General features: G+C 32.7%; 1 protein-coding gene across 3 annotated transcripts in view; it reads left to right on the forward strand.

Moving 5' to 3' along the window:
• The window catches only part of ATP11B (ATPase phospholipid transporting 11B (putative)), a 102,689-nt gene that overhangs the window by 66,432 nt on the left and 9,671 nt on the right, over positions 1-26,586 (forward strand). The window contains exons 23-30 of one of the 3 annotated variants that reach the window (XM_036219935.1): positions 1,008-1,067; positions 2,455-2,582; positions 3,497-3,635; positions 13,319-13,384; positions 13,879-13,982; positions 15,265-15,430; positions 18,123-18,208; positions 21,075-22,259. In XM_036219935.1, coding sequence (XP_036075828.1) covers positions 1,008-1,067; positions 2,455-2,582; positions 3,497-3,635; positions 13,319-13,384; positions 13,879-13,982; positions 15,265-15,430; positions 18,123-18,208; positions 21,075-21,159 — 834 coding nt within the window. In that variant the 3' untranslated portion in view covers positions 21,160-22,259. Of the gene's footprint in view, positions 1-1,007; positions 1,068-2,454; positions 2,583-3,496; positions 3,636-13,318; positions 13,385-13,878; positions 13,983-15,264; positions 15,431-18,122; positions 18,209-21,074; positions 22,260-26,586 lie in introns of those variants that run through there. The other 2 variants (XM_036219934.1, XM_036219933.1) reach the window with 2 other exon arrangements.

Below are 26,586 nucleotides of genomic sequence, written 5' to 3' on the forward strand. Positions count from 1 at the left end.
CTTTTATTATTTTGTCATAAATCTTAATGTATACTGACAGAAAGCAGAGCCAGGGGTGCAGGTGACAGATTGACTAGAAAGGCATATAAGAGAACTTCTTATGATAGAAAAGTTTTGTTATTGTGGTGGTAGTTACATAAATTTGTCAAAACACAGCAAAATTTACACTTAAAATTGCTATGTTTTCTTCTGTGCAAATTAGAATGAAACTAATTTGATTTATCTGGTGTCATTTTTTCTTTCACCAGTAATGTTTTAATTTTTATGATGGTTTCAAGCTGTGATTATTAATCTTTTTTGCTATGAATGACCATTTTAGATGCATAAAATACATACGATTAGAAGGAAACTAATTACGTTGAAGTATTGATCTGACTCTTGACCCTTTTGGGGAAGGCGGGGTTCTGTGGAATTCATGTTAAGAGGCCCTAGGTACCAAGTCATTTAATATACCGAAGCGTCCTATATTGCATATATACCTATAATTAAAAAATAGATGCAGGCGAGCTAATGAAAGACCACAGGTAGATTACTTATTGCCAATAGATGATAGTAGCAGGTTTTTTGTAGCTTATTACTGTAGCATTTGCTCGGACATAAGTATTGAAATGGAAAGATGTTTTGATGGTTACATTTATTCTGTTTTAAATATTTTGGCAATTTAAAGTTATGATAGCCCTAAAGTTTAAGTAAACCTTCGTTATTGTACTATATTCTCAAAGTATTGAATAATAGTTGGAAGGCATAAATTGAAAATTATGTTATTACTTGACAGCAATAGGAGTCATTTATTCTGACATATGCAAGTGCTGCTTAGGATACTTTCAGGCATTTTTAAATAAAATTGGAGTTATGTTTTTCCATTTTATATGGACAAGTTCTTAGGGATAGATCTACTTTGCATATCAACTGAGATTGTATTTTTAGACTCTTTAATAGTGATTTTTTGAAATTTTCTCTTTTAGACCTAAATATTTTAATTATTTCCATTTAATCCTGTTTTTCAGAATGTGTGCTTTATCACACCCCAATTTTTATATCAGTTCTACTGTTTGTTTTCTCAACAAGTAAGTAAATAGAAGCTTTTGTTTTATCCTTTTAGAATAAAATATGTGTGTTCGGTCTTTAATAGATACTTGGAGGGACTTTTTCCATTTTTCCTAATCCTGCTGATAACTAGATAAAACTTTTTTAATTAGTGTATTTATTAAGTATAACATTCATAATATTTACTCTAAATTTCAATTTGAAGTGAGTATTAGTACCAAAATATATTTTACTTCTGGATGCTTTTTAAAAATAGATGTCAACTCTAAACAGCTTAAGAGAGAATTTTGGTAATTTTTTTCAACTTATTTGTAATATTTCTGTAAAATCCAAATCAAACCAGTCCAGGTAACTATTAGGAGATTACCTCATTATTTTCTTTTATTTTATTGTTTTGACTCAGAATTTTTTTAGATTTGGAAGGAACCTTAGTGATTGAGTCCAGAGATGACCTACATGTTTCATCTCAGAAGCTTACTCTAAATAATTGGTAGAGACCACCAGGAGTACTGTATTGAAAAGGGCTATAGGCTCAGAGGGAAAACCCTGCAAAATTCGTTAACATAGCTGTTAACTGACCACGTATGGTGGTGGGGCTCTGGTTATACACATGTCACATATTTACCATTCCTGTTCTGTCTTACTTTATAGAAAAGTACATTGAAATACACAGAGATTAAGTAACTTGCCCAAGATCACATAGCTAAGTTAGCAACTAAACCATACTTGGACATGTTGCTTCTGACTAATTGTGTACTGTCTTCACATACCACACTATACATCTCTAATTGAGCAAGACATTTGCTCAAATTTATTGAAATAACAAGAGCTTGATTATCTTAGGTTTTTTAATTACTTTTTTTAATCCTTAAACACTGTTTTCTCCTCGTGTTACAATCTCTGACGCTAAATTCCAAATATCTGCTTAGGCATTGATCTCCCTCCAGTAATGACGTTTGCTTACTTGACCGAAGTAAAGAATGTTATGAGAGTATATGACAAGAAGTAAACTATTTTGATTTGGTTTTTAGAGAGTTTACAGTATAATTAGAGAGACGGTATTAATAACAAAAAGGGTATGTGAAGCATAGGCAAAGTGCTAAACAATTAGTACCAACAGTAGCACATATGGCTATTTAGAAAAGGAAGCTATCATCAAGGACTTGAGCCAGTGTTTAGTTTCATGGATCATGCCTTAAAGAAGGTGTAGGACTTAGATGGAAAGACAAAACCATAAAATCAAAACTATGTGTAACATATCAAAGGAATAGTGAGAAACCTAGGATGCATGTAAGAATTGTGTAAAATTATTACTTTTATGCTTATTTTTAATATGCTTTGTTTTTATATACATAATACTAATACATAGTTTAGAATCTCAAAATTCCTATCAATTTTTCTTTCTAGACACTGTATGACAGCGTGTACCTGACGTTATACAATATTTGTTTTACTTCCCTACCTATTCTAATATATAGTCTACTAGAACAGCATGTGGACCCTCATGTATTACAAAGCAAGCCAACCCTCTATCGGTAAGTATTTTCCAGTATTAAGTCCATAACATTTCAAGTCGTATATTACATAGTTACTAATTTTTAAAGTACCTTAAAAATAAGTAAATATATTAGGTAGTGTATTGTAATGAATACTTTACAAAGGAAAATAGTTTGGTTGTATGGTGTATAATTGTTGAATATAATTTTTCCAGTGTTATTACTAATGAACGTTTTCATTCTACTAATGCATTGGGCAGTTATGTAATTTGCATTACTCTTGTAAATCAGTAGTATTCTATTTAATGTGCACAAAAGAAGTTATTCAGTAATTGGTTGTCTCTAGAGTTCCTAAAAAATCCATGTTCTAGCATTGCCAAATGCAAAATGTAGAGTTGAGGACATTAATTCCCATCCCAGATCCCCTGGGTTATTGCTTGCCCAGAACCAAGTAATCACAGAGATGTGGAACTATTCCTGAGGACCAACTTATGATTTCCGAATTGACCTTATCTCCACCCCTATAGAAATAATGAATTATCTAGAAATGGAATATCTAGGACTGGGCTTGACCCACGATTGGCAAAGACTGTTCTCATAATAGCTATGAAGGAAATGAAGTTGATTGGGAGCCTCAGTGCTGAACCTAACTCAGATGACTCCACTAAAAATAAACAAAGCAGAGTGACTAAATGTTTACAACAGAGTATAATACAAATAAATCAACTTTTCACTATTAAACAAGTATTATGCCTATATCATATTTCTTTATCAAATGAGAAAATGTATTTGCATATAAGCTGTTACATGGGTGTGCGATATTACAAACAGTGGTTTTCAAGCAATTTAAAAAATTCATCTTATTTTTTAATTATCCAGTTGTAATAATTGTTCAATAGGTAAATAATAAATATGAGTCCTAATTTGTTCCTTTTTCTTTTTTTAATTTACAGAGACATTAGTAAAAACCGTCAACTAAGCATTAAAACTTTTCTTTATTGGACCATACTGGGTTTCAGTCATGCCTTTATTTTCTTTTTTGGATCCTATTTTCTAATGGGGAAAGATATATCTCTGCTTGGAAATGGCCAGGTAAAATATATAGATTTTTTTTTGTGTTTGTTAATAATTCGATATACTTTGGTTTTTGATAACTTTCTGTAATAAAGTGTAAAATTCAATTTAAATTATAAAGTTGCAGATATTAAATTAAAATGCAATTACAAAAAAAGGTTTTAAACTTTTTTACTTAATAAAATATGAAAATTAAACCAAGGCAATACAGTATAATTTTAATATCTAACTCAAGTTACTAGGCAATTTTGGTATTTAAAAATGAGTTCATACAAGGGTATTGTTTATGCTCCTACGTGCAGTTAGTTCACTTGGGATTGTGTTTTAAGAATAGCTTCTGTTTATTTAGTGCTTACTATTGTGGTATGTGATTTACATGCCCTGTCTTCATTAATCCCCAAAATAATCATGTCGGAGAGATTATGACCCACCTTTTTCAGAAGAAAAATGAGGGCTTAGTATTTAATTTTTTACTTTTAGTTGCATGAGCTATTTTTTTGATATGCTTACAAAATGCTACCATACTATTCTCTTCCATGCACACTAACAATTCTGAGGGTGTGTAATTACTGTTTCAAGTGGCCACTTATCTGAAATGCGAAATTGGGAAAGAATGCCACACAGTGTGTTGTTACTGTGTCCCAATGGGAGTGCTCATGTTGAGAAGTTCTTGGCAGGACTACGCCTCTCTTTTTAGACTTAGCTACATAGGTTAGGAAGAAAGGAGGTGACAGCAGTTGTCCTGTGATGGACTGGAAATGCTTGTCACCTTTCGTTTCCCTTTTCCATTGGCAGTACTTAAGTTTTGCAAAATATCTCTGGAGATACAGAGAGATACAAGATTTGCAAATAGGAAAATATTATGTTTCATCTGTTCAGTAAACATTTATTAAGGACTAACCATTCCCATGAAATATAATACTAGACTATGGATATATGAGAGTAACTAACACATCTTGGTCATGGAACTTAGGATCTTGTGAGAGGTACAGATAATGAGCAAGTAAAATAATAACAAAATGTGCAAGTGCAGTAAAGGAAATTGGTTCCAATTATAGAGAGGCTTGAATCATACAAACCCCTTTAGGATGTAGAGTAGAAACATGCATATTACTGCTACTTCACTTTTAACCTGATTTGGACAAAAATATGAATGTAGCTTGTGTAATGTAAAGGTTACAGCACTTCCCAAATAATAACTACCTTTTATTGAGATTTTTTCCTCTGTGCCAGATGTATTACATAATTAGCTTATTAAATCATAAACCCCAGATGAGGAGAATATCTATTTTTCATATTAGACAATTAACCTCAGACAGGTTAAGAAACTTGCTTCAGGTCACATAGTAAGTAAATTACAGAAGTAAAATCGAAACTCAGATCTGTATGACTTTAAAGTCTATGCTTACCCAGTATCCTAAATTCCCTTGAGAGACAAGATTTAGCCCAATTCCTTTCTGAATAGTATTGTCACCTGTGCAAAAGATTGTCAGAACATGTAGATAGATATATGAGTGAGTATACCCATTTCCACCTGAAATATTGGGATGTTAAGAAGAAGGAAGATGTCATTGGATGAAAAGGAAATTAAAGAGGTCTTTTGTTGTTAGTTACTAATTAATATGTGCCCATATGGTAAATTTGAAATATGTAGGGAAAAAATATAAAGTAGATCACCTGTTGTCCTTCTGCCCAGATATAATTCTATCATTATAACATATTTCCTTCCATTCTTTTTTATTTTTTGCTATTTTTCATTAACCTAATAATTTGTCCCTTTATTTCTCAATTATAGCCTTGTTATAATTATCTCCATATAGCCTAAGTGATTTTACATGCTATTAAAAATGCTTCAAAAATATTTTTCACAGTGGCATAATCTATTACATGTCATAATTTACTTAAATATTCCCTTACTTTGATAATTTAAATTTGTTTTGAGTTTTCAGTGACTTTTTAAGATTAAATTTTTAGTATGCTTTATACAACAGGAAATCTTAATGAAGAATAAATTGTTGTTGGCCTTTAGCACAAAGGTTTTTTTTCTCTTTATCACCTGTTACCTACTGTTTGTTTGTTTGTTTGTTTGTTAACTCAAATTGAAAATCATTAACTTCTTTGCCCTTTTAGCCAGTTCTACCACTCAGATACCATTAGAAATTAATCTACCACTCCCTGCTACCAATACTAGGTATAATAGAAGAGAAGACAAATTGGATTCACATCCTGGCACCTGATGTTACCATTTTAGTGATTTGGAATAAGTTTGTTAACCTCTCTAAGGTTCCATTTTCTCACTTGCAAAATTAGGAGCATAATCCCTACCTTATAGGTTTGCTGTGAGGATTAAGTGACATATGTAGAACATTAGGCATAGTAGCTAGCACATAGAAGTACTCAATATGTCCTGGCAATATTTGTTGTTATTTTTACTATGAAATCATTATCTTGAAGACTCTGTCCCACCCAGTCCCACCTGATCTACTTCTCCTAGAAACTCTTCTTTAAGTTAAACCGCGCTTGCTAGCTCTCTCAGAACATGCCGTGCTTGTTTCTAGGTCTAAGCCATTGCTGCGTTTTTTTTCTCTAGAGTGCTCCTGCCTCCTTTCCCCAAAATGTCTCTTTTTACAGCCATCTGTTCTTCAGGGTTGAGTCTACAGACCCCTGTCTTTTTGCTCCAGCTCTTCTTGTGTCTCCCTTTTAAAAGTAATATGTACTGAAAATCTTTTTAGACGTCTAGTCCATGTCCTATTGTTCAGACCTGGATGTGTTGAATGCTTTTTATTTTCACAAAATTGTTCTTGTATGTGCAAGAAATCTACAAATAACCGAGGGTCTGGTGTAGAAAACATTATTAGCAGGAAGCACTGGGAAGAGGAATGGCTGAAGGTAAAGATGAAGTCAGTGCAAACAAGTGATCCTGAGAGAGGAGCAAGAGGAAAAGTTGCGGTTGTTTGGGGTCCAGACAGGGCAGAACAGGGGAAGTTAAGATTCTGCCTCCATTTTTTTTTATAAGAGTCCAGCAGTATCATGAATATTATAGGTATTTACAAATTGTCAACAAATACTTTTGAAGTATTTGCTCATTCTTAATTTTTTAACTTAGGAAAGAACTATTTCTTCTTTGCTCTTTCTCTTATAATTTTTAATAGGTCTTCCTTTCCCTTAATAAAATATAAGAATACTGATAAGTTTTCTCTGAGATTTAGAAAGACTAAAAGAATGTATATGTCATGTCTGAGTACTTGTTTGTGTGTTTAAAAACTGCTTTCCTATGGGTAGATCTTTACTTTCTTTATCATAAAAAAGATATTCCTGTTACTCCTTAACAGGTTGCCAGAGAACAAGATCTTGATGTAACTTAAAAAAAATTAAGTCTTTGTGGAATAGACAAACTGATTTCCACGAAATTATTTTTTTTAAATAGCTTGATTGAGGTATAATGTATATATACTACACTTGCACATATTTAAAATATACAATTTGATGCTCTTGTTTTTTACTATCTTAAATGTTTAAGAATACAATTCAGTGATGTTAAGTATATTCACATGTTAATGCAACATATCTCCAGAACTTCTTCATCTTGAAAAACTGAAATTCTACCTGGTAAACAGCTACTCATTTCCCTTCTTCCTAGCCCTGGCAATCACCCTTCTATTTCAGTTTCTGTGAATTTGACTCCCCATGAAATCATTTCTTTTTTAAAGCTAAATAATTGGGAGGTAAACACAAATAAAGAATTTAGTAGTATAAATTAGGTACTAAAAACAAATGACTGTTTTAAAAAAAGAAGAAGAAGAAGAAGCATTTACCTCCTTTGTTGATCTTTACAGAGTAAGTCATCTCATCTTGGGACACAACTTGTTCTAACATTGTTGCTGTGGACCACAGTATTTTTGGAAATAGCTTATGTTGTCTTCCTGTGATCTCAGTGAGGAAATTTTCTCAGGGAAGAAGCTATTTAAAATTATAGTTAAGGGAATATGGTACTAAGATTGCATATAAGGAAAGAAGGTGACAGGAGAATGTGAGGAACACTTCAGGTTAAGAGCTCACTTCCAGTTAAGCAGATTTCCTTAAAATGCATGAAAAAGGCATCCTGGCTTCGGTAAGAATATATTAGAAGAGTAAAAACATTATTATAATGAGGGAAACAGAAAGGAGGGAATTATAGTCATATGGTGAGAGTAGAAAATTTAGATGCTGCAGGGAGGAAAATATTTGGAGAATAGTTAGTGTCAGAGGTAGCTGAGTTCCCACCCCAACATTTCATGGCATTCTCCTTCTTAGTTGTTTAAACTGGAGGCTTCAGAAGAAAAAGAAGATGAAGAAAAATAGAATCTTTTGCTAACTCAGAAACTCAGACCCTAATACCTATTCTACTCATTGTCAGTGGTCTGACATGAAAATTACAAACTAGATAACTACTGTTTAAAATGATTTTTCAAATTTCTCTGTTCGTTTTGTTTTTGATTTACTGAGATGTACAGGAACTCGAAGGAAAATGTCTGCCATTAATTTTTTTTTTCTTTTAATGAAATTATACCCAGTTTTAAAAACTAAAATTATCAAAATTCAAAACATAAAGGATTGGGAGAAAAAGAGAAATGCTATTAGAGTATTCTAATTTCAGTTAGATTTCTCCAGTAAAGGTGTTAGAATTGTCAGACCTTCAGTACCATTTCAAAATATATATTTATACTATTCCACCATGTTAAAAATTAAATGAGAAAGAAAGGGTTAAGAAAGAAAAAGTAATTCTTCACTCTTTCCTTCTAGGTCAGGATCGTTTGCCAGATTAGTTGGGTAAAATAATTAGCAACACAACGTAGAATGAGGAGATGAAATTTCAGGTTGTGATTTTGAGAAAAAAAATCTTTTTTGTGGTGCTTACTACTATCTTTTTCTGAAGTTTTAATTTTCCCCCTTATTTCCTCTCCTTAATTATTTTTCTTTCACACTATATATGTCATCTGCTATTAAAATCTAACCATCAAATGGTGAGATCTCTGTGTTAAGACTAGAAATATAGTATTTTATATCTATATTCCACAGAGAATGCAGAATCCTTTATTTCCGTTCAAATAATTTAATTATGCTAATGACCAGTCAAGTCATTCAAGAACACATATGCAGTTTAATTCCTGTAATTAGATAAAGATCTTTTAATAAAGGTTATATGATTAAAATATCTTGGATTATTTAGTTTATAATAGAATTTTCCTATATATTCATTTTTCATGAGACAAATATTTAAACACTAGTAATAAGCCAGGAAATTAAAAGAAAATGATATATAGTATACATTAGACAAAACTATATACCTGCTTCTTATGATATCACCAAACAATTTGTCAAATGTTTAAAATCTATAATAAAGACAGTTTGTACTATGAACTGAACAAATGGTTAATTCTAGGGAAGATCAATGTACAGCTAAGTTAAACCTGATACAGAAAAGTTTTCATCTTTTGTTTATTCTTTAACCTCTTCTTGTCTAACCTAGAATTTTACTCCTGCAGTTATCCTCATCAGTCTGTTATCCTTTGTTGGATCAAACAGATCACCATGCAAACATGCTCTAATATCTCCCAATCTTCTAATAAAAACCACAGTTCCTTTTCCCATAAACTTCTCTGGTTACTTTTTTTGTGTGTATCTTTAGAGCAGAATTTGAAGACGTTATCTTTATTCACTGTTACTACTTCCTGGCCTGACCTCTTCTTCTCCCTAGAATGTACTCCTATGGCGCTTTCACCCTCGGCACTTCCATCAAAACCATTTTCTTTATTGTCCTCAGCCACTTCTGTATTGCTAAATTCAAGAGCATGTTTCAGTTCTTATGAACTTGACCATTGGCCACAGTTTACGAAGCCTTCCTGCCTGCCATATTATCTTCTCTTTGCTTCTGTAACTCACTTTAGTTTCCTTAACAACTGTTCCTTTACAGTCTTCTCTTCCCACTCTGAGAATCAGGGTTTCTCAACCTCTGCACTAATGATATTTTAAACCAGATGATTTTGTTGTGAGGGTTCATCCTATGAATTGTAGAATGTTTAGCAGCCTGCCTAGCCTCTCCCCACTACATATGAGTGGCACACACGCATGCATCCCCGCCCCCCCCCCCCCCGCCCAGTTATAACAATCGAAATGTCTTTAGACCCAGCCAAATGTCCCCAGGGAAGCAAAATCACCCACTTTGAGAACCACTGTTTTAATTGGAGCAGTGGCCCAGGGCTCAGTGCTGTGCCATCTTTTCTTCTTTATCTCTGTACACAAGGTGAACTCAATTCTTCTTATGGTTTACTGCTTATGTGCTGAAAATTCCCAAATCTACCAGTTTCTCCCCAGATTCAAACAAATAACTACCTTCTCCACTTAGAAGTCCCATAGGAATTCCAAACTTAATATTGCTAAACAGTTTTTTAATGTCTTCTGCACACCTGTTGCCCTTCCAATTCTCCCCATATTAATAAATGGAAGCACCTTTTACCTGACTGCTCAGATAAAGTCTAGGAATCATCCTTGATTTCACTTCTGTCACAGCCCAGATGCAGTCACATTGCTTGTAATGTTGCACATTTATATCCTGAATTTGTCCACTTCTCTCCTCCTCCACATAGTTCAGATATCAGCATCCCTTTCCTGGACCATAACAACTGCCTCCTTCCCGCTCTTTTGTTCTTCCCCTTCCTGTTGCCTGTTCTCCACACAGCAGCCCGTATGATCTTTTAAAAATGAAAATATGATCGTATGTCAAATAATCTGCTCAAAATCATTTACTGGCTTCTTATCACAGTATAAGCCACATTGATTTTCTTGTTACTTGAACAGACCAATTTGTTCCTGCCCTAAGACCTCTGCACTTGCTGTTTATCTGCCTGGATGCTTTTCTCTCACATGACTGACCCCATTATTCATTCAGGTATGCTGGAACCTCGCTGGCTCAAGTAGGTCTTTCTAGCCCACTCCCATAAAATGCCATCCCCCTCACTTTCCATCACTTCCTGACCCCTTACTCTATATTTATTTTATTTCATAGCACTAGTCCCTACCTGAAGGTGTGTATTTTTAGGTCGATTTGTTTATCTGTCTCCACTATGTGTAAGTTCCATGAGGTCCGCAACTTTATCTTATCACTGCTTTATCCACAGGCCTGGAATGGTTCTTGGCATATAAGAGATACTCAGTTAACTATTTATTGAGTTTACAACCGAATAAGGAATGATCCTTTTCATTTTGTAATACAAGTTTGGCTTTATTAAATGATATGGTAACGAATTCAATTAGGATAATTTATCCAGAAAACAGGCAGCTACTGATAGAAAGTGTTTTGAGCGTCTGTCTCTTCTGAGCAGGGGAAGAATCAGGTTTAGTAGAGTCTAAACTGTACACATTTTGACAAGGCCTCTTTAAGGGGAAAAAACATAAAACTATAAATACAAACTTAGGTATACATGGAAATAACTGTGAGTGACATAAATAGGTCTTACTTAACCCAAACCAGTATAATAAGCCCAACTCATCTTCTCTTTAGCCAGGTCCCCAAAATGCCCTCTGCTACTCACTTCATCACCAAGTAGCTCAAGGGGAAGTCAGAATGGAAAAAGCAGTCTTAACTGATTGATTACAATTGAAATAACAGCACTTTCGCTAATTTTACCAAACAAACAAACAAAAAAGACCATGTGACTGTGTTTCTATAGCTCCCTCTAGGGCCTTGAGTGCAAGAGGGAACCCTAAGCCCTCCTCTGCTTCTAAGAAAGATAACACTTAACTAGCCCCAGTCTTGGTCCAATAAAACCAGATGCTGAGGGATAGATGTGTGCAGTTGTTACCACTTCCAGGCACAGGTTCCCTGGCTACATAAATATCTGTTCCCATAGCCCTGAAAGAGGAAACTGGAACCTCTCTCTGAAAGCTTAGCTAAATGAGACTCACTGATTTTTAGTTTTTCCAGGTAATTTCTAGAGATGATAAAAGCAGGAAAATAAGGAGTTCAATATAATATTTGTTTTCCTTTTGACAAACTCCCCAAATATTCTCAAATAGAGAAGTAAAGAAGTATCAATTTATGTTTTATTGTTGATGATAACTTATTAATTACTTTTTGTATACCAGGCAACCTGTTCTATTTGCATACTCTAATTCTTTTTTTTATTAGTTTCAAGTATACAATACATTGGTTAATAAGCATTTGTATAGTTTATGGAACGATCTTTCTGATTATATTCCCTCTGGCTCTACACCTAGCCATTACATTACTGCTGACTGCATTCCCTGTGCTATGCTCCCCATCTCTGATCATCAATTAACTACTAATTTATACTTCTCTAACCCTTCACTGATTTCTCCCAGCCCTCCAACCCCCTCCATCCCCTCTGGTGGTCGCCAGATTGTCCTCTACATCTGTGAGTCCGTTTTCAATTAGTTTGTTCTTTTTGTTCTTTAGATTCCACATATAAGTGAAATTATATGGTATTTATCTTTCTCTAACTTATTTCCCTCAGCATGATAACCTCTAGGTCCATCAATGTCATTGCAAATGGTAGGATTTCTTTTTTTTTTAATGGATGAGTAATATTCCATTGTATATATGAACCATAACTTCTTTATCCAAATGTCTGTTGATGGGCATTTAGGTTGCTTCCATGTCTTGACTATTGTGAATAATATACATCTAAAATGATGTATACCATGAACATAGAGATGCATAAATCTTTACAAATTATTGTTTTGGTTTTCTTTGGATAAAAACCCAGAAGTGCAAAAGGTATATCCGTTTTCAATTTTTTGAGGAACCTCCAGACTGTTTTTCATAGTGGCTGTACCAACTTGCAATTCCACCAACAGTTGCATACCCTAATTCTTCTAAAAACCTGTAAGGTTTCCCCCCATATTACAAATGAAAAAAGTAAGATAGAGGTTAAGTAATTTTTCAAGTAAATGCTAATTGTTAGAAATCTATAATAATAAAACAGAGCCTTTTAAATAATTTTTTAAACCAGTGGTAAAGACTGTGACTACTTTATAAACTAAATCGATGTGAACTTCTGGTTGTGTTCTTATTTGTGGAAAGTAAATCCTGAAATTCTTTGAGGATTCTGCATTTTTAATAAACCATGTAAGTTTTTTCTGTGAAGCCCAGAGAAGTACTTTCTGACTGACATTAACTGCATTTTTACAAGGAATTCTTTGAGGAGTAATTTCATTGGCCATTATCTTTCTTTCAGGTATTGGTTTTGTGTGTAACATTTTTTTCCTGCTCTGCCTGTGCTGTGTTCAAAAACATGGTAGCAGGTTACCTGCTTTAAATTAAAGTTGGAATGATTTTGGAAAATAACTGTGATCAAACAGGGTTTTGTTACCATTTTTACTGTGTGACAGGAATAAATAATGCAGTCAATATATCATTCTAACCAAAAAGTCTGTACCACACAATTCCAAACCCATCTTTGGGTTTCCAATCTGACAATGTTATATAAAGGATCATTTTACATAATAATAATAAACATAATAATGTTTTTGGTGTTTCTTCTCATATTCCTTTAACTTTACTAATGTAATCATAGATTTCAAAAGTAATTGGCTTAAATAATACAAGTGATTTTTAGTAAAGAATAAAGTTACTTTTGCCTTACATTTAATTTAGTAACATGGTAATATGTAAGCAATAATGGTTTATTCTTTCTGTTAAGATGTTTGGCAACTGGACATTTGGCACCTTGGTCTTCACAGTCATGGTTATTACAGTCACAGTAAAGGTATGGTACAAAAATTAGACACAGGGATACATTTCATTTCTGTACAGTTTATATATTTTTTTATTTGTTTAGCCACAGACAGATATTTTTCTCTTTCTTAGTCATGGATAATTTCATAGATTGCTATTTAATATTTCCTTTTCATTTTTGTCAGAAATCTTTTTTAAGTTTATTATTTTAGAAAGCCTCTTACTTTTTATGGCCAAATAAATGTTAACCCCATAATACTTCTCAATGTGTAATGCAAGACAACACAAATTGTTTTAGGCAATAGAGTTGAGAATAAAGTACTCATGAAATTTCAGTGCTGTTGTCTCACAGAAGAAAAATATTATAAACTTGAAATTGTTCAACTTTACAGTAAAATTTTTGCATTAATATATATCTTCTGAGATACTTTGCCATAGGAACCATAGTCACTTATAATAAATATCTATTATTCATGAGTTTTATCTAAAGTTTTATCTAAAGATTTTTTTTTTATTATTATTTAGATGGCTTTGGAAACTCATTTTTGGACTTGGATTAATCATCTTGTTACCTGGGGATCTATTATATTCTATTTTGTGTTTTCTTTGTTTTATGGAGGGATTCTCTGGTGAGTCACTGTATTGTATTTTAATTGTATTGATTCAACTTAAATATTTATTGTGATTGATTATATTATGAACAGATAATTTTTAGAGTCTGCCCTGATAATACATTTACTGATATGTTGTAAAAAAGAAACTAACAGTTACTGAATGTTTACTAAATTCTCTTTTACCAGTAAGGTATTATATTGATTAATCACAATAATCTTATTATCCCTATTTTTTTTATGTGGAAACTGAGACCCAAGATCACAAAGGTTAAAAAGAGCAAAGCCTAGGATTTAAACACTGATAGTTTTATTTCACAATAAATGTTCTTTACACTAATTATGTTCAATTATTTATTAAGGTAATAAAATAAGTCACATTGAGCCATTAAATTTTCATGAATGAGTTAACTGCTCTCCCCAAATGAAATAGTATTCTTTATCTTCATTGGTAAAATCAGATATTCAGCTACTCTGATAGATTAAAAATTAATGTCTCTCCTAAGATTCTTTTGTAAGTTATTGACAACAAAAGTTTTAAATTTTGAGAGAATTTATATTACATTTAATATAAATGTAATATAAATGTCTGCTGTGCCTTTGATCCTTGTATTAGGCAAAAAATTATAGAAGGTAGGCAAAACTTGAATTAGCTAAATAATTAACTTCCATTTAGGATCATAAAAGATATTCCAATGAGTAATGTTTTGTTTGTAATGTTTTCAGTGCTCTTTATTTTTTTTTCATTTTTTTCTGTATTTTCTATATTCTTCTAAAATGATGTATACTAAAACCCAAAAAGAGTATCTTGACAATACTTACTACTGCTATGGAGAACTTATATTTCTGAGCGCGTTTATTTTAAAATATATTTGTAGAGAAGAACCTCTAAGTAGAGCTTTTCAACCTAAGATTTGGCGATCAGTTTTTTAGTTGCTTAGTAGAAAATATTTTGTTTCATGTTTTTCTTATTTTCCTTGGTCTCTTAAGTCTGTACATAATTCTTTTGATATCCTACCATAAGATAATTATATAGTCAACTACTTGCCACTTTCCCAATAATAAAAACTATAGCTGTCTTTGAAAGTAATTAAATTGAATTTTATTTTTAACAATTAAAGTATGTCTTGTTTTATTAGTTATTCAGTTAGTTAATTATCAAATTCCAGATTTTGAACACTATCCCAAGATTGTATTCCAAATTAAGATTATAACCTTCAAATATAGATACATGACATCTTGATTTAAGAAACTGTCTTCTTAGTTTCTACTTTTATTAAGCCACTTTCTTTCTTTGCAGGCCATTTTTGGGCTCCCAGAATATGTACTTTGTATTTTTTCAGCTCCTATCAAGTGGTTCTGCTTGGTTTGCCATAATCCTCATGGTGGTTTTATGTCTGTTGCTTGATATTGTGAAAAAAGTATTTGACAGACAGCTCCATCCTACAAATACTGAAAAGGCACAGGTAACCATTTTTTATATACAAAACTTTGTATTTAGGGGGCTTTAACAATGAATAGTTGTTATTATAATTTGCTTGTATCAGAAAAAAGGATGTGGGCGGTGAACACAAAATGCAAAGTATGTATGACTTACTGTTGAATTGTACACTTGAATCTTACTGGATTTCATTAACCAATGTCACTGTAATTAAAATAATAATAATAATAAAAGAAAATTGGAAATTATCCATTCTTATAGCAAGCATTTTGCAATATAAATATTGTTAAATCTGATATTTTTAAAGTTGTTTCTGATTGTTTGTATTAATTTTTATTCCTCACAAATTATAATTTTTAAAAACTACTTTGTGTTATTAATAGAACAGACAGAATTACATTGTGTTATTAATATAAAACTATCATGTCCAGATAATATGTTTTAAATAGTATTGTCACACCATTCTGTCAGCTCTATATAATCGGGATATATATTCATGTCTTTAGAAACATTAGGATTCAAATAATAGTTTTTTTCAGGTTGTTTCAACAAAAGAGTATGAAATAAGTTGTTTAACCTAAATAATTTTTTTAAAATGGATGTTTATAAAATACATTCTCTCACTAAACACTTGTTAATATTATTCTACAGCAAATATTAACAGCATGTTACATAGCGTTTAAGAATATGGTCTTTAGGGGCCTGATAGTTCTCTAGTTCAAGACCCAGATTTACCACCTGGTAGCTCTGTGACTTTAAGTCTCAGTATCTGCATAGGTAAAATTATGATAAAAGTGTCTATTTAATTGCCTTTGTAATGAGGATTAAATAAAATAATGTTCAAACTCATAGTAGATGCTCAAAAAATGATAGCTATTTAGTTAAATGTGCCTTTTTCGTTATGACCGTATGTGAGCTAAAAGTCTATCTTAATTTATCTTATTAAGTATACCATAGCATTGGATATATATATTTAAGAATACATTCTAATTAACTTTTATGCCCTGGTAAACACTAAGTTTATTATCATTTAGTTCTTCCTAGGTTGATACTTTTTTCCCACGTTTGCTACATGCCAAGCAAATTTCGTTTAAATTTTGGAAATTTAGTTGCATATTCTACAAATAAAAAAATGCTCCCTAATTAATGATTTGATTTAGGCCTCCTAAACAGTGTACTGGTTTTAATTTCAGTTGATCATATCAACATTTCTTTAGCATTTATTAATTCAGGTATAACCAGTATACATTTTAACACCATTGAAGCATCATAGGCCTCTGAACCCTGACAAACTTAATTCAAATACTGTTTTAACCATTTATAAAATATACATCTTTAGTCAAGTCACTTTCCTAAACCTCAGTTTCCTCCTCTGTAAAATCAGTATAGTAATTACTATGCATGATTGTTAGAGATAATGAATATAAAGCACCTAACCCTGGGCCTGTATGTAGTAAGTCCTCAGTAAAAACATGATTATAAGGACCATGAGGACGTTGCTCTGAGATACTGATCTTCGAAAATCTCCAAATGGGGCTGAAAAATTTGCGAAATCAGATACTCTGCCTAAGAATACATTTATGTCAGTATGGAAAAACTTTTCCACTCTGCAGTACATTACTTAGGTATATATCAGAAAAGTTTACCTATCCTTTTTAGTCTTCAGAGATAAGTATTTACAGTAAGAGAATACTATTTTTAATAATTGTCTGTTACGCTTTTATAGACCTTTATGGAGAACCCACATTAGTCTCCCCCTCTTGGCCTATATAAAGTTGTATTTCATCAAAGTATATTATTGACACCACTTTGAAAACTTTATTCTTTACAAAAGTAAATAATCAAATTTATTTACATTTACCCTTAGAAATGCTCCATTAAGTAGTGTATTTGCAAACCTATGTTTTTTATAGAGAATTCTTAGTAATAATAAAAAATGATATTAGTTCTTGTATCCTTTTCTGTTGCTTCTTTCTAAAGGCTTATATAGGAAGTTTTTGGTGCCTTAAGGTGGCTCCTTAGACAAGAAAAAGTTAAAAATACTTTATATATTTTTTCGTTCTTTTGCCATAGGTTAAAATTGGTTAAAAATGGATTGTGCAATAAACCAATCATTTTATCTCTGTGAAAGCTGGTATTATCTCCCTTTTTGCCCCACTAAATTTACTTTTAAATAATTTGACGGATTTTCTGTGATGTAATCCAAAGAGGAAATTGCTGCTTCCAGTCAAGGGCCTTCTTTCCTGCTGACTTTTTTGTTTGCTTGTTTTAGGTTTTTTGTTTTGTTTTGTTTTTTTCCTTAAACAATATATGGTCATTCAAATTCCATGTGTGACATTATTCCTATGCCACAGGCAGTAATCTTTATTATTTCAGCCTTATACTGTCACTTCTGATTTCAAATGATGAAGGAATTGTTAGAAAGTTATCAGCTACTTCATTGTTTACCAAAAGTAGCAAGAAAAACCATATCTAAAAGAGAGTTATCAGCATTTATTTTGAACTTTGTTTTTCTCCAGAATAACAACGTGGTGTTAAGAGTGAAGAAAGCTAACAGCCATACAAATGTCAGTCATGTATGTGTACCACGTATGATATTTCCTACTCTTAAAGGAACAGATATGTCTTTACAAAGCTTGTCCTGTGTCTCTCTCTTAGGTGATGAATACAGCTCACTGACTTGTTATGTGTCCCATCCCTTTTCTATCCACTTATAGATGTACTCCAACACAGTTGCTTTAAGTGACGAGTTCATCGCACTACAGCCATTGTCAAGGGCAAGGAATCAGCTGAGCAAACTTAGGTAGAGTAGGAGTAGAACCTTGTTAACTTCTGCATGCTAAAGGTCAATTAAACACTATTTAAAAGATAGGCAGAGGCATGAATTAAGAGTGGGACATTTTTTATTAGCACAGCTGTCTCCAATTTGACCTTTATTTATATATGTTAAAACCTTTAAAAAAAATTCTGTTTCTTTTTAAGAAGAAAATTCAGCATGATAACAGGACAGACCTGTACCTTGTTACATATTTTACACCTTAACCACCTTTTCAAGCATAATTCTAATGCTTCTGCCTGTCATATTATTCATATTTAAGAATGCTCCTGCATGTTAAGTAATTTAAGCTACAGAAATTCATGAAATTTAAAGTTTAAGTTTCAGTTACTTGAAAGTGAGTTGCCCATTTTTTATCTTGCTTCAATCTGTGTTGTAAAAACGTGCATATTTGTCTTTGTACATCGTAATGGCTGCTGAAGCATTTCATATTCTTGCTACTATTTAGTGCATCTATAAATTGAACAATATATTTTGTATCTCTTATATACACCTTTATCTCCACAGACAGATACATCCTGTCAGGTACCATAAAAAAATAACCAGTAGTCTAGAGATGTCTTTTGATGGAAGAGAATGAAAGCTTAATCCTAGAACTAAAATACTAAGATATCTTAATCCCAGAATGGAGATATTAAGATACCAAAACTATATAGTATTAACTTTAATTCCAGTCTGGTTTGAAGAGAAAATGTAATATAAATTTTTTTTTTTATTTTTTTTTTTTTAGTTTTGGCACTCTTCAGTTTCTTCTTCTGTCAGTATCTAGAGGATTCTCAATCATATATATCTCTGTATATATTTTTAAATTATTTATTCTCAAGGTTTCTAATCTCTACATTCACTGGATCAAATAAATGGCTTTGATAAAGCACTACTTAAATAATCTCATAACTCTGTGAGTTCATCATTTTGAGCTGTTCTAAAGTTTTACCAAACCTTTCAATTTTATTATTAGCTTCAAAATTTTTGAAATGTTATGCTTTGAATTACAAAGGTCTAATAATTGTAGATGAATATACAAATGAGTAAGTGGTTGTCAACTAAATTTTATGTTTAAAACAAGAACTAAAGTCAGCAGACTTAAAGAGTTATCTTCACTTTTGGTTGAGCCAAATAAACGTTTTTCACATTTTATATGTATGTGCCTTTCTGAAAAGAGTGGGTATTCATTACATTCTTGAACACCTAATTATTTAACTCTTAAGACAATAGGAGAGATCTTTCTTTAAAGAACACCCTGGCATACTCTTTTGTCAAGTGAAGATAGCTTTTGCTTTGAGAATAATCTTAATATTTTATGAAATTATAGTTTTACATGTTGGCTTAAATCAAGCCACGAAAAAGAATGAGGGAAGGAGATCATAAATTAGAGATCCTAGGCTTTGTAATAACAGAACAAAGTAGTAAGCTTGACACTGATCTGTGAAAGAACACAATGAGAACAGGGTATGTTGGTCAGGTAGCCTTTGCGGCAAACAAGTCTCCAATTAGGTGCTATAGCAGAGGGAGAAAGAGCCCTGTTTGAATACTAGTGCTGCCCTTGGCACTGCTCCCTGTATGTCCTAACCAAATTAGCTCAGTCCTCTGAGCCTCCAGGTTTCACCTATCAAATGACCATTTCACATACTGTGATCTATTTACCGTCGGCTTCAGAGAGAAAAAAGACTACTATGCTCAAAGGCCAGGCAGAAATAATAATTGCTTAATTGAGCAGTGAGTGACCACTGGATGGGCATCTATTCACAGCTGCATGAAGAACAAGTTTCCACATACATCTGTCTGCTGATGCATCCTATGAGTTTTGAATACATCTTGTTTTTGAACTGCTTGAACAACATTCCTGGGTGTGATTCTTTGTAGCTTAATTGGTTACAGAAAGGAAAATTGTGCAGGTATCTAATATCTTTAAGAGCTTTCAAATCTTTAACCATGTTAGTACTTCTTAAGAACCATTAACAAAATTATTAACAACTTTTTTAATAAAAGAAAACTCATTTTTAGTATTTTCCCCTCCCCTATGTTATAGGCAAAGCTATAATAATTAGCAATCTTTACTTGTCATATCTTTGAAACCAAGGAATTCTAATTTATTTATTACATATGTTAGAAGTTCACCGTAGCATTTTTTTATAGAAATAATTATTAGTCAGTCTGAAGACTGAGAAAATACATAGAAATGAGGAAAATTTTGTTTTTTATTCATCGAGGACATTATTTTTATAATTCAAGAAAAGTTCAATGTAGCTTGGGTATGGGCTCATACTCCTTAGAAAGTCTCTTAATACAAATATAAAAAAACTGAAGAATAGAAATGTGTATAAATTACTTGACACTCACTAAAAATGTTTTTCAAATTAATGATTAAATTGATTTTGTTAGATCAAGTCAAGACCCCTTCACTCACATGTGTAACATTTGAAAGACCATGTGATTGACCCTTCTGCTCTGCTAAAGTCCAGTTAGACTAGAGAAGTCTTCTGAGAAGTGAGCATGAGCAGTGCAAAATGGGACATACCATTGCAGTAAGAACCCTAAAACTTTGTGGCAAGGAATTTGTTTAATATAAAAAAATTAATTTTATTGAAGGAAAGCCGGGTTTAATTTAACTTTTTGCACTGGAAAATCATGGCTTTATTTTGTGTGCTTTGTTGTGTGCCCCTTAAGAAGCTGCTCCTAGCTCTTTTGTGACAATAAATGAATGTAGTGGTGTGTGAACATTCATTTGTGCCTCAAAGATTGTGGACCCCAACTTGCTGTTTTGATTCTAAACCTATATACAGTGAGAGTATTGTTCTGTAATATGAGACTTGTTGCTTTTTTGTCCTTCCAGATGGAAGAAGATAAGGGTTCAGTCAGCTCAGCATATGAATTTGCTGAAAGCAAGCACAGAGGGGAGGACAGTAGGCACCTGCTAGCTGAGGCTTGCAGCCAGCAGGACAGTTCTTACGCGTACTAGGTAGTACTGCGCTGGACCTTCCTGGGGACGTGTTCGCTAAGTTCTCATGTTTGGGGCATGTTATGGGAGAACTGGCCTGACATTTAAGTTTTTACTTTACTAATTCCTTCACTGTTTCTCATAAGTTGTTTTCATTTACTTGTTTCCTTTTTTGTGATTTATACTTTTTTTACATGTCCATCCTGAATATTCTGTAAATCTTCCTTTGGAGTTATAGTGTTAAATCATACTTCATCTCAAATTCTAACCTAGTAAGGTAGTCTCACAACCTGTTGTCTTATATTCAAGAAACTATTCTTTGTCACTTCTCCTTTTATAAATGTCATACTATTTCTGTTATTTTGGAAATCAGTTTTCTCACTTCAAGTTGTAGTTATGTATCATTTTACATATCTTAATGTAGTTAGATACTGAATTAGTTATCTGGGTCTACCTCTTGAGTTGAATGATCAAAAAAATGAGTGCTTAGGCCTGGTACTGAATAATTTTCTATTGACTAATATTCACCAAACTCTCAGTTCATACTTTTCATAATCTTTCCTAGTTATTCTTTGTAATAAAAAAGAAAGTATGAATTTTGATGAGGACTTGCTTCATGCCCCTCTTTACAAATAAACCCCACGAGCCACTTCTAGACTTAATTAGCATTTGCAAAATATTCTGATTGGTACTTATTGTGGAGAATGGAAATTCTTACCACTTGGTCTGTTTGCCATTTGTATATTGTACAATATGTCATTTCATTATAACATCGAGATGTTTTTGAACTTAATTCTTATTTATATCAGTTAGGTTATGGTGAAATTGGTTATACATCATTTCACTTAAAGTCACAGAACCTATCAACAACTTTAAGTGAGACCTTACTGTAATTACTATTCAAGAAATTGCAGTTGTCTCATCTAGGATAAACCCTCATACATGGTGAAACTTTAAAACAAAGCTGCTTGATAATGTAAATATTAACTCTACTATAAATCAGACCCTAGAGCAGATATAATAATTAGAAAAATCTGAATTATTCTGAATGACATATTTTTAAAATTAGATTTCTTTAGTGAATAGCCCTAAGTGGAAAATATTGAAGATGATTAATCAATTCTTATTATTATTATCTGAAAAGAAATGTAAAAATTCTGAATTTTATTTTAGGATGCTTCATATGATTATCTTTACAATATATTTATCTTGTATTTTGCTTTGATAAATATAAAATGATTTTTAGTTTTTAAAATATCCCCTGACTGAGCTACATGGAAAACTCAGCTGAAGAGCTCACTGGGTAAAGAAGGGGAGCCGGTCAGGATTTGTATTATGCCCTGAAGAATTCACAAAGCAGATAATCCACTTGAGACCTGACTACACTAAAGCTGTAAAGTTATGTCTTCTGTGAAAAAAGTTCCCCAAAGGTTCAAGTTCAAGTAGATAGTTCACAAAACATGGCCGTTGTACCATTGCTTTAATATATCCATTAGAATATACAGTACAGTTGAAAATTGGGTTCTTAGAATGTTCCTATTAAATAACCATGATATGATTTTAGTAAAATTGCTAGGGTTATTACCCTGGTCTACAATTTTTTTTCCTGCTTATCGCTGAATTTTAATTGGTTAAATGAAATATATCTTAAATATTTTTTCTCATATATTCCTGCTTTTGCCATATTTTTTGAGATTAAAATCACTTTAAAAAAATAAGTATTATACCCTCCCTCTTCTATTTATTTGTCTTAAAATTGCATTCGTTTCTTTAATCAGAATTTGGTCAACCTTGCCAGAGCAGACAGAAAGTTATGCTGAGCCCTAAACGTTGCCATGGGCTAGGGTCTTCTAGTATCGGCCTCTATTGTCACCTGCCTCCTAGGCCTCCATTGTTTTGTGATTTTTTTGTCTCGATTCCTGCTTGGAATGCCCTGTTTCCAGCTTTACCTAACAACCATAGTGATAGCAATAGATGCCAGGGCTATTGACCTTTCTCACTATTGATCAAGGTGCTTAAGCCTAAGACCTGAAACCTGCTCTACCAAAAGCAGAATACATTTTTAAACAGTTTCAGCCAAGTACAAGTCGCCTTCCTCTCCTGTGACAAAGATATAGCTACTGCCTCATTTAACAAAGCAGTGAACTACAGAAGGAAAGAAAACCTTAATAGCCTATATTTAGTTGTCCACCACACTTTTCCGATTGAGTAAAATTCTATAAGCAAATAAAATCGAACATTTAAGACTAGTATTAATAAGGCCGCCACCAGTGGCAGGTCTTAGATGCATACTTGATAAATATGGCACTTTACAAAACTAATGTTATTCTTAAATCTGTGCTGACTTATCAAGCAGCTTTTTCAATTGGAAATTGAAATGAAGAAAAGTATTAGTGTTGACGTTATTTCCACCAAACAGTTATCCTGTGACATGCTGTAAATGATTGATACTTAGAAAATTGAATTCTTAATATCAGCTGCGCCGTGACTTAGTTCATTAATTAGTGCTTTTCTGCTTTATCCTCTCCATTAAAATCAAGGATTTTATCATTTTTCACAGATAATATTTTTCTTGACCTAAACTACAAATTCCTAGTCATGTATTGATATCTATATAACCACTTTATTAAAGTAAAGGAGCCTGTCATTTTGAAACTAGGAATAAGCCAAATTATTAAAATATGCTTACCTAATATAATTATTGTATGCTTATTTTCATAGTTAAATTTAGGCAACACATACAGGAATCTCCTCTCTAGAGATCCCTAAAAGATAGTATGTAGATATTTTACCTGTATTTATAACTGTTTTTTATAGTTGTTTATTTTACTTGCGGGGAAGGAAAGAGGGAAGGAAGTTTAGAGGAGTGAATGCGAGCTCGGGGTGTAGTTTTGGAGAACTAGACCTTGAGTAAGATAGGGCAGTTACCTTACTACCATCATTAAATGACTATCCCTTGCCATTCTAAATAGTGAGATAAAGCTATTACTTTTTTTTAGGGGTTTCATTATTATTAACCAAATTTGGAAATCAGTAATATTTGATGATTTTTGATTTCACATTAAAAAATGTCCTTAAACACAAACTTTTTTTCCCCCCCATAATTATAGTTTAAGACTTCTTTTCAAATATCTCCTTTAAGGCTATTCAAGGTGTTCACTTTGAATATCAAGTATATGAAACAATTTTAAAGGCAAAAGAACAAATGTAATTAATAGTTTAATAATTCTTATTTAAACTTTAAAGAACGTTATTTGATTTGATAGGTAAGATGTCAGCGGAGTGATTGAAAAGTTTAGAAATGTATGACAATTCTCTAACATTTAGAATATTTAAGAAAGATACTTTGTAGAAACAATGGGAGGAACATCTAAATGTTCATCATTGATATAAAAAGAGTGAAAATAAGAGCAGTGAGCTAGAATTTATTTCAAAAGGCAAGTCATATAAAGATAAAACTTTGTATTAGCCGTACATAGTCGTGTTGAATGCCTATAGTTGTTTGAAACTTCTAGCCCCAAATTACATGGTTGTTCTGGGAAGCAAGTGTGATGGAGAGTAAGTCTTAACAATAAATCAAAATTTCTGGTAAATTAAAAGTTACTTCTTGGTGGCACCAAGAAGGATCTCACTCCCATTATCATACTTTGCTTTATTTCTTTTCTGATATTTACAATTAGCTCTCCTGCCTCCAAAAAAGGTACTAATTCTCTCTCCTTACTTTGAATAAAATGAGATCTAAATGCTCCACCCCATTCCTACCCCCAGTTGTACTGGCAACTGTGGCTACATGGACTCTTACTGGCCTTTCAGTGCCTGCGTAGGAGATCAAAGATGTGTGTGTGGTAAAGTAGAGCTTGGAGGTTTGCTAGAGAACAGTATGGTGTTTTCTACAGATAAGTTGTACAAACACACAATTAACCAGTGTTCATCATTTTTAAAGTAGCTGGTTTTTTTCTCTCTCTCTCTTTAGGAAAAATAAATAAATATATTTTGCTTAGTTCAAAAAGTATTTGAAGAAGTTATTTTTTTTATATTATTTTTGACGTTTCAAGATGTTTACTCTTTCTGTTGAGTTGCTCATATTTTAATACCTGTGTTTAGGTTTTAAAGTGAAAGGTGATAGATGCAAAGCATGATCATCATCTCAAGTCAGATCCAGACCTAGGCAGTGTTCTGCACATAAGCAGACACTCAAAAGCTGCTGACACCTGTGGATGTCATCTTCAGTGAATCCCCAACAGCTGGTTGAGCGCCAGCTATATAAGCACAAGTCGTTAAACCAAGAAATACCAGGAAATTCCTTACTCTCTCTAGTTTCTGGTCTAGTTCAGTGCTGCCTAGATAAATGTGGTGAAGGACCGGTTAGTTGTTTTCTTGTTTCATTTTGTTGTGTTTAATTTCTAGTCCATCATAGCCTAATATTCTTATAAAATACAGTAAAAATTAATTACTAGGAAATGAAGTTTAAACAATATGTAAAATAAGCCCCAGTTTTTAAAATTGTTTTTATATTCAACTGTTATAAAGGTATTCTGTCAAATTGCCATAAAATTTTCTAATCTCTTACTCTCACTGACTAGAAACAATCTCATAAGCTAATAGCGGTGTTTTCAGACCAACATTGAGCCACAGACCACGCTTTGAGTCTCACTAGCCTTTTTGCAAAGGAGCAGGAGTAGCGACTACTCTCTTACACTTAAGCTAAGCATGTGCTGAATACACGTTCTACTTTTTTGCCCACATGCAGTTATTGCTCATTCTTTTCACTTAGACTGGAATGCTCTTTCTCCATCATCTCCCACTATTGAAATCCTATCTAGGGTTCAATATGTATTTCAAATGCCATCTTTTTCATCAAATCCTTCATGCCCTCCCACCAATACCAACAACAGCTGAGTTTGAGCGTTCCCTCCTCTTTTTTGATATTTGTAGTCTGCCTCATACCATGATTGTAAGAAGGCAGTATAATGGTGTGGTTAAGAGGTTTAGTTCTGAAATACTAAAACCCAAGACTCAGGCCCCACCTTGCTGATCTTAAACAAATTCTTAACCTCTGTTTCTTCATCTGTAAAACGTATATAAGTATGGTGCCTATCCCAAGAGTTAGTCACAAGTTTTAAATGACATATTCCATGAGGAGCATCTTACATGGGAACTGACACATACATAGTAAGCATTCCATTAATATAACTGCCATTATTATTTGTTCCTGACTTATCTCCTACCCTTTTCTTTGCCCTTATCTCCCTTTATACATGATAGGGTTGCTATTCCCAATAGGAACCAGTGTGGTGCTGCTCAATAAATATAAGATGAATTTAATGCTAAGTGCTGTGCTATTTAAGTGATGCAAGCAAGCAATGGAATAAAATCCAGAAAGAGATTACTGCTAGTTGGAGAGGTG

Source organism: Rousettus aegyptiacus, unplaced genomic scaffold, assembly GCF_014176215.1.
Source record: "Rousettus aegyptiacus isolate mRouAeg1 unplaced genomic scaffold, mRouAeg1.p scaffold_m13_p_4, whole genome shotgun sequence".
In the NCBI taxonomy this organism is placed as follows: domain Eukaryota; kingdom Metazoa; phylum Chordata; class Mammalia; order Chiroptera; family Pteropodidae; genus Rousettus; species Rousettus aegyptiacus.